Consider the following 18,756-nt stretch of genomic DNA (forward strand, 5'->3'; position numbering starts at 1 on the left):
GAGAGTTTCAATCGCGTGAGGCGCGAGAGACTAAAGAATCTAATATAGATAATATTGTAATATTCATTTTGTTTTCATGCGATGTCCAAGTCGATCTATTTGTTTAAAACGTTAAATATTTTTAATATTGGCATGATAATAACTTATGTAATAACTTAAGACAGAAGGTCCTTCAAGTAGACACTAAATAGATTAACCGACTTGGTATTACATGGATCTCACAACTTTTGACGGTAGAAAGACTGAGCTGCGAGACTTGGGTTTTTTACAGGATGTTTTTGATGGGATTAATTATTGTACTATGAATTCGTTTTAATAGTTATTTCAGTTACATAAAATAATAATTATATGTTTTGGCATTAATACTAACATTCCAATTAATGAATGATAATTAATTATCAATTAAAATAATGCAGTAATCTAACTATATTGAAATTAAGCGTGTGTACGAAATAAATTAAATTAATGTACAAATTAATTATAATTAAATACATTTGAGATACTCAATTATACCCGAAATATACATATTACTAGCTTACCTCCCGCGGCTTCGCCCGCTTTCTCTAAAACTACTACTAATAAATTATATACTAAAACCTTCCTCTTGAATCACTTTATCTATTAAAAAAAACCGCATCAAAATCCGTTGCGTGGTTTTAAAGATTTAAGCATGTACAAAGGGACATAGGGACAGAGAAAGCGACTTTGTTTTATACTATGTAGTGATGATGTAGTGATGATAGTGATACTCGTAATTTTCCGCTAGTTAAAAAGTCCTATTCATTTACAAAATTGTTTCCTTTATATATAGGTTAAATCTATGAATCTATCTAGTTGAAGGATTCTGGATATTATGTCCTGTTTAGCGTATCTATCAGTTAAAATTACTGTAATACGGTCTATAATATACAGGGTGTCCCAAAAAGTAGTGATGAACGGAAGCTGGGAGGTAGAGGACCTAAAGGGCTATCCGAATCACCCCCATGTATGTTATGCGATTTTTCGTATTTTCGGAGTTATGACGTTTTTTTCAATTTTTCACCTATCGCCGAGTACGGTGATATTTTCACTCATGGTGACGTCAATTATTGCGGAAGGTGCTTGATTTTTTTTGTGTGCTAAGCTGAAAGATAGGCCAATTCAGTATGGTAACATTTACTATCGTTAGATCTTTGAATGGAATAAAAAAAAGAATTAAAATGCCAAGAAAGATAAAATTACCCAGTATGTTCTCCACTTCAAGGGCCCGTAAAAAAATAAAATCACATAAAAAAAGTTTTCCATTTGGCTTTTAAAAACTTGCTCTATCTATCAGGTAGCTACCCTGAAAATTTCATTTTATTATTCAGAAGGCTTCAATCGAAAAATTGAAATCTAAATGAGGTAAGTGCAAAAATTGAATTAACATGATGATTAATAAAAACAAATTAAAACCAATAACAAGGTGTTTAATTACCAGAAATTTTTAAAATGACCCCGCTATTGCTCAGTGCAAGTGCGACATCACCGTAAAAAGTTGTCTTTTAAATGTCTGAATGCCCTTTTATCATTTTTAATGGTTTCTTCTGCTACTATGAATTTCCAGGTTATTTCGTTCAAATTGTGGCAGTCTCTCGTCTTTGTAGTATCCCCACGGAAAAAAATCAATAGGGTTTATGTCCGGGGACCGTCGAGGCCAGGCTAAAGGGCAAAGATACCCTGAAAGATGGATTGGTCGTTGCAGCCTGCGCATGCGCTGGTGACGCCTGCCTTAAAGCCTGGCCTGCACGGTCCCTCGACCTAAACCCCATTGATTTGTTTCAATGGGGATACTAAAAAGACCTCGGCTACTTGAGAGAATGCTACAATTTGGACGAAATAACCCGGAAATTCATAGTAGCAGAAGAAACCATTAAAAATGATAAAAGGGCATTCAGACATTTAAAAGACAACTTTTTACGGTGATGTCGCACTTGCATTGAGCAACAGCGGGGTTATTTTAAAAATTTCTGGTAATTAAACACCTATTTATGGGTTTTAATTTGGTTTTAATGATCATCATGTTAATAAAATTTTTGCACTTACCACATTTAGATTTCAATTTTTCGATTGAAGCCTTCTGAATAATAAAATGAAATTTTTAGGGTAGCTACCTGATAGATAGAGCGAGTTTTTAAAAGCCAAATGGAAAACTTTTTTTATGTGATTTTATTTTTTTATGGGCCCTTGAAGTTGTGAACATACTGGGTAATTTTATCTTTCTTGGCATTTAATTCTTTTTTTATTCCATTCGAAGATCTAACGATAGTAAATGTTACCATACTGAATTGGCCTATCTTTCAGCTTACCACACAAAAAAAAATCAAGCATCTAGCGCAATAAGTCACGTCACCATAAATAAAAATCTCATCGTACTCAGCGATAGATGAAAAATTGAAAAAAATGTCATAACTCCGAAAATACGAAAAATCGCATAACATACATGGGGGTGATTCGGATAGCTCTCTAGGTCCTCTACCTCCCAGCTTCCGTTCATCACTACTTTTTGGGACACCCTGTATAAATATACACTGGCCCTGACAATTCTAAAGATCATTTGGTTTATCTATTAAATAACACCGTAATAGCACAATAGAACAGATTAGATACTAGGGAATAATTTCTGTTCAATGTCTAGACTAGCAAAAACATGGGCTACATTTTTTTTATAATTGGCATAGATTAAATAAGCATAGACAGTTTAGTGTTAAACTGTCACCAGAAGATTTAGAATTCGAGTTAGGATATAGGGTTGAATTTAGGCTTAAGCGGGGTGAAAATTTAGCCTTTTAGCAGAGCAATTAAGGTTATAACTATGTTAATACTGAAAATTATTTGAATCCATACTAATATTATAAATGCGAAAGTAACTCTGTCTGTCTGTCTGTTACTCAATCACGGCTTAACTACTGAACCAATTTGCATGAAATTTGGTATAGAGATATTTTGATACCCGAGAAAGGACATAGGCCACTTTTTATTGCGAAATATGTACAATAATATTATGTAGTAGTTAATAATATCAAATCTTTTTTATTTCTTACTTTTTCGTTTTTGAAGTCGGTTGTTTTTAACGTAGTTATTTTTATTTAATACTTTTTAGTGTATTTTTCAACACGAATCAAACGAGCCCAAACTCGATAAAGTTGAGTCAATATATTACTGAGTTCCTATGGCCACCTTCCGATTCCATCATCAAATCAGCTTCATGTCATGATAATGTTTCATCGCTATCAAATTTACATACGTATTCAAAATTTCAGCCAATCGGTTACCGGGAAGTGAATCAAAGTTACTTGCTACATATCAACTTAGTCATCGAGTACAGACAAAAATGCTCATAAAATAAAAACTACTGGGCCTATCCGAAAAAAAATAATTATGGGACCAATTCGACACCATCCCGCATCGAACAAAAAAAGAATCACGTAAATCGGTTCAGAAACCTCGGAGTAATCGGTGTACATACATAAAATCGCACGGAGAGCTTAATTTTCACAAAAAACTCTCATCGCACGGAGAGCTTAATTTTCACAAAAAACTCTCATCGCACGGAGAGCTTAATTTTCACAAAAAGCTCTAATCGCATGGAGAGCGTAATTTTCACAAAAAGCTCTAATCGCACGGAGGCTTTATTTTCAAAAAAGCTATAATCGCACGGAGAGCTTAATTTTCATTGATGTAATTTCACTTATTTCGATGACATTTTAATGATTTTGAAATAAAAAATTGCGTATTTTCACAAAAAACTAATCGCACGGAAAGCTTAATTTTCATAAAAAGCTCTATTCGCACGGAGAGCTTAATTTTCACAAAAAGCTCTAATCGCATGGAGAGCTTAATTTTCACAAAAAGCTCTAATCACACGGAGAGCTTAATTTTCACAAAAAGCTCTATTCGCAAGGAAAGCTAAATTTTCACAAAAAAGCTCTAATCGCACGGAGAGCTTAATTTTCACAAGAAACTCTAGTCGCATGGAGAGCTTAATTTTCACAAAAAGCTCTTATCGCACGGAAAGCTTAATTTTCACAAAAAGCTCTAATCGCACGGAGAGCTTCATTTTCACAAAAAGCTCTAATCGAATGGAGATCTTAATTTTCACAAAAAGCTCTATTCGCACGTAAAGCTTAATTTTCATAAAACGCTCTAATCGCACGGAGAACTTCATTTTCACAAAAAGCTCTAATCGAATGGAGAGCTTAATTTTCACAAAAAGCTCTATTCGCACGGAAAGGTAAATTTTCACAAAAAAGCTCTTAATTGCACGGAGAGCTTAATTTTCACAAAAAACTCTAATCGCACGGAGAGTTTAATTTTCACAAAAGCTCTAATCGTACGGAGAGCTTAATTTTCACAAAAAGCTCCAATCGCATGGAGAGCGTAATTTTCACAAAAAGCTCTAATCACACGGAGGCTTAATTTTCAAAAAAGCTATAATCGCACGGAGAGCTTAATTTTCATTGATGTAATTTCACTTATTTCGATGACATTTTAATGATTTTGAAATAAAAAATTGCGTATGGCACCTATTTAACAACGAAAAAAACGTCTTGCAATAACAAATTTATGTCTGATGGATCTATCTAAAGGCAAAAGATTAAAAATTACGCGTTAATAAATGACTTTAAATTACGGATATTTTCCTGTGCGCACTAATAAACGCAACCACTACCGCCAGCCAGACAGCGCGGACTCTAACCGAAATAGCAAGAGAAACAGTATATCAAAAACCCAACTATACTAAAATGACTTTTTTTAAAACGTTAATAGCTCCCGTACCATAAAAAAGATTTGACATTATTATTTACTACATATTATTTATATGTGCTATTTATTAAAAAGGTTTGATGTCGGTGCACGGGCTTAATACTAAGTGCTTAATGTTCGGCACCAACTTCAAACCTATTTAATAAATAGCACATCCATACTAATATTATAAATGCGAAAGTTACTCTGTCTGTCTGTCTGTTACTCAATCACGCCTTAACTACTGAACCAATTTGCATGAAATTTGGTATAGAGATATTTTGATACCCGAGAAAGGACATAGGCCACTTTTTATTGCGAAATATGTACCACGGAGGAAGCCGGGGCGGACCGCTAGTATTACACATTTTATAAATTAATTGTATCTATCTATTCATTTTAACACATCTATACTAATATTATAAAGAGGAAAGGTTTGTATGTATGTATGTATGGTTTTCACGCATAAAGTACAGGACCGATTTTGATGAAATTTGGCACAGATAATCTTTAGACCCTGAGAAAGAACATAGGCTACCTTTTATTGCGAAATATGTACCACGGGCGAAGCCGGGGCGGACCGCTAGTAATTTATATATTAACACTTTTAAAAATGGGCTCGATTTGTTACACATCTTTGAAAACATGTAATTTTTGTTGCTTTTTTTAATACAGTCGAATTAAGAGCCTCCTTTCTGATGTTGGTTCTAAATATACTTGTCACATTTTTAGTCTACAAATAAAATATTCAAGTCTAACACAGACAAAGTTTTCTTAAAAACCTATTGAAAGTTAGTTTCAAATTGTTTCAATATGAAAGTAGAATGAAGTTTAGACGTAGTGTCTTGCACAGGCTAGGAACGTGTTACATACAAAGGAGCTCTAGGAATTGAGTTAAGAGACGTTTGTTTCCATTGTTCGAGGAGGCACGTGATGTCGTCGATATTATGTTCATTTAGAATTGAGTGGTTTTCGTTTAAATATTTATTGTGTTTGGCGATTATTTGAGTATTTTGAATGTGTTTAAAATGTTGAAGCTAAGAGAAAGAAAATGTGTGTTATGCTATGAGTTATTTTAATACCATATATTTATTATCTTACAACTTTTTGCGCTTCTTTGCCTTTCTCCCCGTGGTTGAATTTTTTGTTTCTTGCACAATAAAGTGTTAAATAAATAAATAAATAAATTATTATATTCAGTTTACATATACACACTTCTTTATAACACATTTTAACGAGAAAAAATCGTGCATGAATACCCAGCTGCGTTAGATGATAGCCTGGTTAAATCGACTTTTATTGACGAAATTCTAGATTAATCAGAAGGAATAGAACTCTTTCAACTTATATGAATTTTATTTAGAAAAAACTCCCTAGATTATTACATAATCCTGTTTTGTTAAATACAAAATTGCGCATTTTATTGCATAAGTATAATAGTTGTTTATATACAGACTAATTCAAGAAAAAAAATTACTTAAAAACCATAGATTATTTCAGCCATAATTTATCATGCGGTGTGACAATGCAGTTTATTTACAGACTAATGCGAAAAAAAAGCTTTAGCTACTTAGCGATTATTTCCCGTGCCGTGTAACAATGCAACCGCTCACCACTCTACGCACCACGTTATTAGATCATAGGTGGCGTTAGGCGCGGGTCAAACACAAGCGGCGCGGGCGCGGGCGTGCCATAAGCGCACCTCTTGAATCTGTTTTGCACCACGTCCTTCTTATACATTTTGTATGAAAGAATTTTGGAAAGGCGACGAGGCGGCACGCCACGGTTGCGCCGCGGGCGTACCGCAGGCGTACCGCAGGCGCGCTTCCCCCATCGCATCCAAATAGAGGTCAATTCACGGTCATACACAATCAAAAACAAATCGGGTGGTAGTAGACCGGGAGATACTGACACAAAATTTCGAGTCATTTGTCTGTTACAATTTTTACAAAAAAAAAATTTGCAGATTTTCGGCGGTATGGCGACCATTTGGAATCGTCCGAAAAGTATGGCATGGCGATTTTCGTAAATGGCTGCACGACGATGGTTACCTGTGCAAAAGTTAGCCTGGTACAAATGGTTGAATTGTTTTTTTTAAATCAACACATTCGCGTCGGTATGGCGGGCTGTAAGTCACACCGGAAAAGTATGGCATGACACTACCGCCTACTTCTTTTTTATGGGCTATCGGTAAATTCTAAATTTTTTGTGTTACAAATCGTTTGACTTCGCTATTTTTCCGACGAGTTCGACTAACGCCCACGCGACTAAGCCGACGGTACCAGCGTTCACACCATCGTTTTTCTTTTTGTCATTGCGTACTAAGACCCCTGTAGAACCGCCATCCTGTTACAAATGACTCGAAATTTTGTGTCAGTATCTCCCGGTCTATAGGAGACGGTAGCCTGTCAGTCAAAAATGTGTTCTCTCTGTGTGGAATTATATAGAGCTGCTATTACATACCCTTCTTCGTTTTGTTTTTAAAGGTGAATTGAATTAATCGATGAAATGATTTACACAGGTGATGGCAGTAGGGAAAGTGAAAATGAAGAAGAGCATAATGAAAGTTCCCATGTATTTACAATGTCAGAAATAAAGATAATCCTGATTTTGATTGTGTTTTTTATTTATTTGTAATTGTAATAATATTGTGGAATGATCAGTACTGTAAATACTTTTGAACTGAGATTTTAATGATAAGATTTATATGGTTTAAATGTAAACCTGTGTTTGAAAATCATATTTTATCTATACTAATATTATAAAGAGGAAAGGTTTGTATGTATGTATGTATGTATGTATGGTTTTCACGCATAAACTAGGTACTGGACCGATTTTGATGAAATTTGGCACAGATAATCTTTAGACCCTGAGAAAGAACATAGGCTACCTTTTATTGCGAAATATGTACCACGGGCGAAGCCGGGGCGGACCGCTAGTACAATATAAATTTTGTGTTATTTTAACCTTCTTTTCTTCCATCATTACACCAGTACTACTTTAAAATTACTTTAAAAGTACTATAAAATTTTCCAAGTAAATTCCAACATTTCCAACAAAGATATATTTGTAATCGTGGGGTTATCCTCGCTATTTACTTACAAGGAATTATCAAAACAAAATCGTTACTTTCAAATTAACGTTACTTTCAAATCTCTTTTAGCACAAAAAACATAATTTTACTAAATTATGCATGAAGAAAATGCATTTAACCACTCTATATAAATATCATTTTCGGACGCCAACAGCGCGCCCGATGCGCGCCGGCAGCGCGCCCGAGGCGCGCCGGCAGCGCGCCCGAGGCGCGCCGGCTGGCGCGCCCGAGGCGCGCCGGCTGGCGCGCCCGCGGTGCGCCCGATGCGCGCCGCGCCGCTTGTATATGTCCCGCGCCTTATGCGGCAAAGAGGCTATGTTTTATGTATGCGGCGTCCATCCGACAATAACGAGAGGCCGATATTAGGTTTTTCTCACAAATATGTTGTTTCGCTGTAACGGAGGCTTTCGTCTCGATGGGATATGGGAAACGATTTCGCCTTTGAAATATTGATACATTACTGGGCACGTCATTTGGTGGTTCGTACGTGGGTTGTTAGTTGGGGAATAAATGGGATATATGTAAAAAGTGTTGGTATTTCAGAATAAAATCCACCGTAGTAAACTGGCAATAGTAAAATGAGCAGAATTTGATAAATAGATGACTGTTCGAAATAGTACTAAAACTTGTGTAAGGAAGAAGTTGGAAAATAAGCAATGGGAAAGTCAGCATTCATGATCTAGAACATAATTTTAATTGCTAACTGAATATCTTGTAAGGTTGGGATCACATGTGCAACATTTGATGGAAAATTTGGAGTAGGTATTAGTTACAGTATTAATAAAGAATAGGAATTAGTATTGAAGTTACTACTTAGAGATATAAAATATCATTTTGAAACATGCTTACTACGGACAATAAGAAACATAATCTGATGATACGAAAACTGTAAATTGAATTCGCCCAAAAATCTTTCAACAAAATCCACACTGCTTTCATAAAGTAGATATGCTAAATGAATAAACACACAAAATAATCAAACACGATTATATTAATATGCATAACATGATCCAATTTAAATTGTTTGTTTATTAATGATTTAATACTATACAAACAATCGCAAACAATAAAACATTGCCGGCGTCATTATTCAATTTAACACGTAATATTTTAAGCCGGCTATGCTTTATGAGTATGAATTTTTAAATGGTTTTTCGATTAAGAGGATTTTAAAATTACTCAGCAGGTTTTTAGGAGAAGCTAGATATGGAACACAGAATGGGGGTTGATAAGAATGTATTTTTCGTTCAGATCTAACTTCGTGTCCGTGGTTTATTTTTTCAGTTGTAATTTATTCTCTTAAGGATGCAATTGTAGAAGACCTGACATGTTTATTTTCATCAATTATGGGAATTCGTTTTGACAAAAAACCGTTCTCAAGTTATAATGTATTAGAGTAAATATTGTGACAGTAGTTTAACTTATCTAATTGCCTCCTATCTGTAATATTATAGTCTGTATCTGCTATAAACAAACAATACAAAAATATCATTCGAAATATTCAACCTTACTACCAAACTGCGGACCGTGTCATCGTTTCAAAACAAAGTTCTCTCAACTAGTCTAAATATATCGGCCTCCCCCATGAAAAACTGTCCTGAATACAGAATTGCAGTGACATCAGATATTTTTGGATCGGCATATCTTGGCCACTCGCCAGAGATCAGACAAAATAAGCGCCAGTAATAAAAAACCACAATCAGCTACTAAGTTCGATGTAAACTGCATCCAGTATATTTGGATTAAGACTATGCAAATGCATTGGTAAAGATCCAGAAAATTCCAGCACCATAACTAGTAGTATAAACATTTATAGTCTTGAGTAAAAATATAGTAAATATTTATTTACTATGGCAACAAATGGTATCATTAGAATTAAAAATGTGTGGTTAATCCTTACTACATCTCAATTAAAACCCAAGAATATAAATTCTTCTAAAATAGAGGTATTTATTGAATGTGCATCTATTCTTACCAAATAGGAAATACTCAACATTGTCGTTAACTATCTCAAGTATTTGGTACTACAAAATAACGGAATGAAAGCCAATTCGTTCGTCTGTCCAAATTCGAAAATTAAAAGGCACAAAAAGGCTCGATACAAATTAAATTTAGATGTTCTCGAAGCCAGTTAAAATCAAATGAAGCAGGAAAGGTAGAGTAAATAGATACGACGCTGGCGATACGCCAAGAGGCGACAGTTTTAGAAGATGCCACGTGTCACGACAATTTTGCTGTTTCGCGGCAATTTTTTATCAAAGTCCGGGGACGCTCTGAGCCAAATAGTGTAGCGGTAAGTCCGACAATTTTACGTATTTCGTAGATCTTATTGTAATAGGTTTTGATGTTAATGCCCTTTTATTAGAATCACTTTGTTTAATGTGTCTTCATTTTAAGCGATTATTTGCCCACTTGACTTAGCGTTTTCACCGTTCATCCAAGTTCGTCGTCCGTTCGTCTCTCCTCTCAAGTTAATCTCCCATAAATAGATGTAGTTATTTACTCATACAATAATTTTTAAGATCGATGCAGCTACAGCCATTTGGTACAAAAACCATTTTTTCTATATGTATAGGTAAAAAGGATCGTATTTCTAAATTTCTGAGTGAAAAAAATGTAGTGTGAACAGGACTTGTGAATATTTTACAAAGGTATTTTATAGGCCAACGTTGAGGTTTAAAAAAAACCGGTAGGTAAGTTATCTTTTAAAATATCTGTTGTTACTCAAACTTCATTGTTTTTATTTACAAAGCTGATAATAGCCATTTTACAATTAGGCATAAATATTTTAAATTAGGCACTGTTTCTTAACAAACACATCCTCGTATCTTCTTTTTGTTTATATTTAAAATATTCAATGACAAGCCGAAACATCAGTCACTGGCTGTCGTTCTCAGACGATAAATGATTACTTTAAGGCATTTCTTTTTTTTGTACAAGTAAACACCGTCACGGATCATTAAATAAGCATTTCTGAATATTAACAAAGACACATTCTATACTACTTACGGACTACTTACTATTTTCTATTACAGAAAAGTAAAAACTGCTTTCTGAACCTAGGGTAAATAATTTATTTCTGTATTTTGACGATTCGTAAGCGCTTCGATTTCATTTAGAAAAAACGAAGTCTAGTTGATTAAATAAATGTTAAGGTTTAAATATAATAAACATTTTTGACAGTAGCTACATGTTTTGTTCTTCCACAAGAAATGAATATAGGCAACATGATCCCATGCTTCATAAATACTGAAGTGACAAGAGTGTAGCCATTTCGGCTCGATGCTAACGACCTAGCGCTTATTTTGTACACCTGCACGATATAATTAGACGAATGGTATTTTTAATCCTGAATGGACTAATGAAAGAACTATGTTGTTTGGTAGTAAATTCTACGGTAATGTGGGAATGTTTAAATAAAATGTATCTAACGATGCATTAGAGTAATTTGGTTACTTCGAATATTAGCATGTTTTTTGTTTGTTACACATTGATGTTTTTATAATTTCTGATAATTTCAATAATCGTCTTTACTGTAACAAAATTAAGTAATAAAATTTAGGAATTACTTCACACACTTCCAACATTAATAAAACTTTTAATTCTCACCAATAAATAATAATCATACCAAAAAATTGGTTGTCTCTAAAGTCGGTTAACTGACGATAGTTGAACGTGACAACGTCCGATTGTGCTTCTTTGTCGCTCGTTCCGCGCTCTCGCTTGCACTTCAAGCCTTACATGGAACGCCTCAGAGCGAGGTAACGCCGCATGAGTCATGTTTTTTCGTGCGTGCAGCCGGCTCAATCGAATTATAAGACGTTGTCACGTCAAAAATATCTAAAAGACCTTCTACCAAAAAAAGACAATCTAAAAAGTAACATATATATATGTTACTTTAAACATATGTTTAACCGTCATATCCACTACATATTTGCTTTCCTATTATCTTCAAACACAAAAACTACGTTATAACAGTAGCCAGTGATACGCAAAAAAAGGTTATTCAGAAACTGTCGCACAACGAGCAATCGATACAAATCGGTTTTGTTGCAAGTTACAGAATTAAGGATTCAATCCGATCTAAATTCAATTCTGCCTGAAACCACTATTCACTTGAAACTGAAACTACCTTTAAAATAAAACCATTCAGTTTAATACCGACAACGCGAAAATGGAAGTGAAGTTTTTAAATCTACGAAACCAGCAAGGCTGGTTATTTCTTTTGGGCAAGCGTTTGATCAGTGAATTTGGTCTGGTAGTAGTGTCCTCTTCCTATCGTAGGAATAGATACCGCTTTATCGTAATTATTAAAACATTTAGGCTTTTTGTAATCATTTTTTAAATTAATACCCAATTGATTTCTTTCGCTACTTTAATAATTTAATTAATGCGTTAAGTACTATAAATAATATACACTGGTCCCAAACCCTTAAAGACTCACATTTGTGCGATGCATAAAATATCAATGACGATATTGTTTTGAAATATGGGAGCTATCCCATAATGCATACTTATTTATAACTTCAACTAGATTTCTTTTAGAAGCGCTTTTAATATAAAGAAATTATTTGCCAGAAACGATAAAAAATCTATTCCAATATATTTTATCTTTGTAACAACAGTAAACAGTTTTTCATGCATCAAAGAAGAAATTATTATTTTTTCTATCGATGCTTTTTAAGATTCATATCTTTAAGAATCTTGACCTTAACGTGATCATAACTTCGCGAGTAATAAAGGAACACTTTAAAATACTTCAGACGTCCTGGGTCAAAGGTCGATGGTTTGAAATAATAACCCCAGAAACAAAGCTCGTTTGGTCTTATATTTCAAACAAGTTGAACAATTATCTTACTAACTTTTAACCGCAGATTCACACTCTTATAACTCCTCTGTATTGGACATTTGAAAAGGTTTTTATGACCATAAAATTATTGAATCGATTTGGCTGATTTTATATATTGAATCGAATACAGACCGAATAAACCTACAGTGGGTTTATTATAATTAAGGGACGATTTTTCAATGCTTAGATAAAACTTATTCGTCGAATAATGTATAAAACTACCATTTTAAAAACGTATTCTAATTGCCCGTATTTGACAGTTTACGTGACATTTTAATATTATCTTTATTGGACGGATAAGTTTTATCCAAGCATTGAAAAATCGGCCCTAAATGAAAATATATGACACAATATTTATCCTACACCTACTAATATTATAAACATGAAAGTTTGTTTCAATAGATCAATGTTTTTGTTACTCCTTCGCAAAAATAACTTTTCGAATCTAGATTAAAATCAACATGAGATAGGTCATGGTTAAACCTACATGATATTTTATATCCAAGTATCACGCAAGCCCACGTGCTAAAACTAATCTATACAAATATTATAAAGCTGAAGAGTTTGTTTGTTTGAACGCGCTAATCTCATCAATCAATCTCTCATATATTATTGTTCAAAATTAAAGCCCGGTTGACTGACAAATATACAAACTATAGATTTTTCTACAAGCCAATCTATTTAGATTTTAAGCCCAGTGTAGTCAGGGTGGGTGGCTTGTATTAATATAAATCAATGTCGTTCTAATTACGCATCAATTCTACAACAGGTGTGAGAAACATTACAAGACATAGGTCGTTAGCCCGAAAGGTAGATGCGAATATCACTTATCTATTTCTAGGCCTTGTTATACAGTATTTAAATGTGTCCTAAATGTTACGGTGCAATATAATATTATAAGTCTAGTCATTATGAGCTAGTATCCTATCTAACTTCTGTAATAAAAGCGTAAGTTTGTGAGGATTAATGGATGGATATAGTATTCTTTAAGAAAATGGTACCTGAATAATATTTTGAATGAAGATTCGAACAAACATGTTGTGGTCCGGGAGCCAGCAGCAGATTTTATGACCAAGTTCCTCTCAAGCGGTAATTAGTAAAATGCATCAAAGTATAGTATTATGAAGCCTCGTGAACGTCAGCTGGAGCTCGGTTGGGGGGAAGAGCAGTTGTAGCCTCCCGTATCAGCTGACGGTTTTTCCACCAAGATACAGCCAGCTGACATATATATTTATCCACAGTTACATATAAGCTATCATCAGGTAAATTTTTGTTTGAGAGGAAATAACGGAAAATAAATTTTTCTTTAAATTTAACTTTCATGTTCGAGACACCAGCTGACGTATAATACACCATGTTGTAACCAGCTGACAATTTTTTTTCGTTGAGAAATTGGGTTAGCTACAATTTGACAAATTTTTAGCTGAGAGGAAATGAATGAATGAATGTATTTTTTTTCCTATGTGCGTGGGAGGCTACAACCGCTCACCCCCCCAACCGAGCGCCAGCTGACGTTCACGAGGCTTTATAATACTATACTCTCATGCGTCTGACGAATTATCTCTTGAGAGGAAATAGTTAACCAAATTTGCACCTGGCTCCCTAACCATTGCCTCATTTATTTCTGGGAAGTCGAAATCGGAAGCAGAAGCTTGTTTAAGCAAAAATAGCAGTATATTTTAATAGGGACATACAAAACTATACCAAATTAATCTTAAAAGTAATACAACTAGTGTCGTTAAAAATACAAACTGTACTTTCATAACAATTCCCCAATAATCTTAATTATACATGAAATAGCCAGGATTAACCCGCACTTCCAGTTATAAGAAATAATACCCCATTCGCGAAACTCGATTCTAAGCTTACTCTATAAAATATTTTAATGACCAAGATATAACGTATCCGATGATAAAATACGACTTAAATCGTACAGTTATTTGCTATTACTATTCTACATAATCTCTTTAAGCCACAACACTCGATATATGGCTCGTAAAGTGTACTTTAGTCCTGATATATGTAGTACAAAGCTTTGTAAGTTGTGTTTAATTTTATAATTGTTATTTCGGTTCTTGTTTGATGTTGTATGGACTTGCTTCATACATTATTTTATGGGTTAGGTTAGCATGCACAGATTCGCATGCGGCTTTGTTCATGGTATCTACCTGGTTAAAAAAATTCCTTGTTTATAAATTTAGAATGCACATTTCAACCAGGATGATGGTAGTTACATTACCGTGTATTTATTGTTTGTAAAATGTTAATTTCATTGTTCCTTTATAATATTATGTGCCTATTTATCATCTAAAATTAAAAGAAAGTGAAACATCAAACTAGCCATTCGCCTTGACTCCGCTCGTATTTACAGGAATTTAAGCCAAAAAAACTATCTTCCATACTTTTTTTTGTATCGCTAAAAATTGTCCCACTACTACCCTCGTTGCATTGACTAGGTCATAAATTAGTCCAACATTTGAGTTATTTTTTATTGACAAGTAATGTAATATAACGGAGTCGGCCGTGCACCAAAACATCATTTCAATTTGGCGCACAGCCAGAGAAAGGCCGAATGCGACACTGCCTGCGAGTAGATACAGAAAATTCAATACCGTGCATACATCCATGGTTTAAGCGTAGCCTCTAATTTTGGTGAGCTAAGGCACACTTTCAAAACCCTCAAAGTGTGCATTTGAGTAACATGATACTTGTGGTCAACGCATTTTGGATTGGGAAAGGTCCAGTCCTGTTTATTATTTCTATGCTGATATATTTTTGGGATATGAGTTAGTATTTTATTGAGGTATTGAGGAGTATTGTATTGCGAAGAAGACTTTTCATTAAAAATGGTTGAGAGACAATACCAGTAAATAACCATAATTATTTCAAATAAATGGAAACATCTGCAAGAAGCGCGATAGTAAAAACAAAATTAACATATTGCTACACTAATAATGTTACTTGAAATTCTCAAACATTCCAGAATTTTTTAATTGTTTAATAACTCAATCTTATCAATATACAGAAACATCAAAATAATCATTACGTATTGAAACGAGAGAACAGAAATAACATTATCTTGAGCGTGATTAATATCCATGTTTTTGGCTTCCCCTTCAACTCAAAATGTTTTGAAATACTATTAATTATTAGCTAAAAAAAATACTCACTTGATTCCACAATCTCCATACTTGTCCTAATTAGAATCACCAACACAAACACTATTTCACTTAAATTCGCCATTTTCACTGTATCCAATCACTTTTACACCACTTTTCGTATCACCATCACGTTCTTCATTATTATCACTATCTGTTTTATCCATAGGTATTGTGGTATTTATTTCGATGAAAATAATCTTAGGTACATTTATATTTGTATCTTTTTTTGTCTCATGGCCTTCATCTACAGCTGTTATTAATTTCTTAAACTAAATCCAGTTCAACTTTTTCATCATTTTTTTCTGTCTTATAACGAAGCCAATTATATCGCATGCTTCTTGTCGTTTTCTTTAATTAAACTTGTCTATTTTTATTTCACTCAAAATGTCATATTATTTGGGAGATATCCAAAATTTCACTCCTCACCAAACGGAACTGAAATCTGAAAATAATATTTGTTAATGTAAACAAAATTCAATTCACTATTTAGATTTATAGAGTTTGCATTTAAATTGATTGTGTAAACATCGGAGTTCTTTAATCTACGTAATATCAGTTTATTTAAATAGAAGTGACTAATCTGAACTATTTTCGTCTTAATTTTTCTATTAGTCATCGCCTCTTAAAGCCCACCCACTAACTAATATGAATTTGTTCGTTTTAAATAAGATTTGCAGAGAGTTAAGCTATTGAAATCATTGAATCGTTAAATGAGACATTAAATGAAATTTTTTGTTTTTAGTTCAGCTGCCACAAAATTTTCAAAAAAATTACACATATTATGCGTCGTTTTCAATTTTTAATGACACCAACAGTTTTGTTAAATTACCGTCAATTATATCATCTCCAACTAATACATAAATTTAATGAAAACAACCATTTAACAAGACACTCACATCAAACGTTACGCATAGTATCCGTGAGTCACGCGCGGGTCACAATATTTTGGTCGTTTGTCACATCCGCCGCGCTAATAATAAAAAGTCCCTCCGGATGTATCGTTTCCTTTGCCTTGAAAATAATCGGATCCAATTAGTACCGGTTTTGGTAATTAGTGAAATGCTCTTTTGTGGTGTATTTGAATGTTTTTGATGATGATACAGATATGATACGTGGAATATTTCTTCTAATGTTATTTCTTTGATACATTTTCGTGATTTTACTCCCAAAGACCGTTAGAAGAAAAACTACCTATATAGTTGTAAGTTAAGTACCTATACACTAAATAGTATAAATTCCTTATAATCCGAATATTCCTTAAAAAGCTTTTAATCTAACCTGTTTATTAATACCAATAAAAAGATAATGAACTCAAAAATTCTTCTTAAATATTTGTTTTTAAATTTTCTTACCAGAAATTATTCGTAAACAAAATAATTAGGTAATCTTACAAAGGAAAATTAAAATTATGTTTCACGGAACTGTACAATAACTTGCTTGTTAAATTGATAAGGATCATGAGGGTAGCATAAATTATATTATCATAAAGAGAATTACTTTAATTTCTGTAGGAAGACTTTTTAATTAAACATTGTTGGAAATTAATTTGTAGATAACAATTTATTCGTCTATTCATTTCAATTATATTGCTTTTAGGGAAACATGACATTTATAATCGACTACCCGCAGCTGATTTTGCGTGTCATGAAATAAGGATGGACAGTGGACACTCATTTTATTGGTATATAGTTTTGGGGTATGGCTACGTAGTACGATTATTTATATTTTTTTAGTGCACTCCGCCGCGGTAAAGCTATTGCATGCTATGCCTTCAAGCCACACCTCCGCGCCCGTCGGAGTGGGGAACGTGAGGTTTTTTCGTTACGAAATTTCTGGATTCGGTCCCCGCGCTCAAGGCCCGCGATAGAAGCTATGCAATAGCTTAAAATAATTAAGAACGTACTATGAGTATGTACATAGTACGTAACAAATTGATTCAATCAACAACTACATTGCAAGCATGGCAACATTATAAAATCTAGTATTTAACACCTTAAAACATTTTAACAGCTCTTTGACTTGTCAATGGATCATTGTCAAACTATTAAAAAACACAAAGTGTATTTATTCACACGCGTAATTATACTTGAAAGAATCTATTAGAAAACGAAGCTATTTCTAACAACACTAATCGAAAACGGTCACAACAACGGGGGACTTAAACTTCTGTCATCAGCTAAAAAAGGAACTTGCATCTTGACAAACTTCGTGCAGCGGAGTTAAATAAAGAATCGAAAGGAGATACAATATGGTAAGTCATTACCTTTTGATGTGAGTGCTTTGATGTGTGACGTTTGTATACTGAAGATGATTTGCCTCAGTTGGCACTTGGTTGTTAGAGGTCGTGTACACTGGTTACAACTAATGAAGAATTTAATTTTTCTCCTAATTATAATTCTAATATTATATTGAGAATTCAAACTAACTAGTGATTATGATTTTCCCGCCTCGTGATCGATTTTTTTTTCTATTCTTTACCTATAAATTTATATTTATAAATTTATATGATGATTTTCAGGTTATTGTAAGCTAATGCATTGTATCTAATTAACAAGATTATAACATATAAGTATATTTAATTATCTTCTTGAGTTCCTGATAATTTTGAATGTATGTGTCATCGTCTCTTTCTATTTTCTATGAATTCTATACTCCAATTTTGTAATATTAATTATTATCTACGTTTATCTTTCAAAAAACTTTTACACTCTCTATTCGTTTACTAATAAAAAAATTGTCACCATTTTTTTCAGAATATTAAAAGTATTCAATACCAAACGCTTTGAGGTTAACCGTGGCAAGTGGAAGTTTATAATGAATCTAATTATAGACGGTATTTTCGTCGGTATGTATAACGACGTGTTGACTGACGTACCCCCGGCCCCCGT

General features: G+C 33.6%; 1 protein-coding gene across 1 annotated transcript in view; it reads right to left on the reverse strand.

The window, feature by feature from the left end:
* Positions 1-16,106, reverse strand: part of LOC149900420 (cell adhesion molecule CEACAM5-like) — a 76,096-nt gene extending 59,990 nt beyond the window's left edge. The window contains exon 1 of the mRNA XM_090112294.1: positions 15,878-16,106. Within this exon, the coding sequence (XP_089968420.1) occupies positions 15,878-15,950 (73 nt within the window). The 5' untranslated portion in view covers positions 15,951-16,106. The remainder of the gene's footprint in view (positions 1-15,877) is intronic.
* Positions 16,107-18,756: the final 2,650 nt, after the last annotated feature.

This window comes from Colias eurytheme, chromosome 18, assembly GCF_061535395.1.
Source record: "Colias eurytheme isolate Ceu_HAF_F1 chromosome 18, ilColEury1 Martin Lab GWU primary, whole genome shotgun sequence".
Classification (NCBI taxonomy): Eukaryota; Metazoa; Arthropoda; class Insecta; order Lepidoptera; family Pieridae; genus Colias; species Colias eurytheme.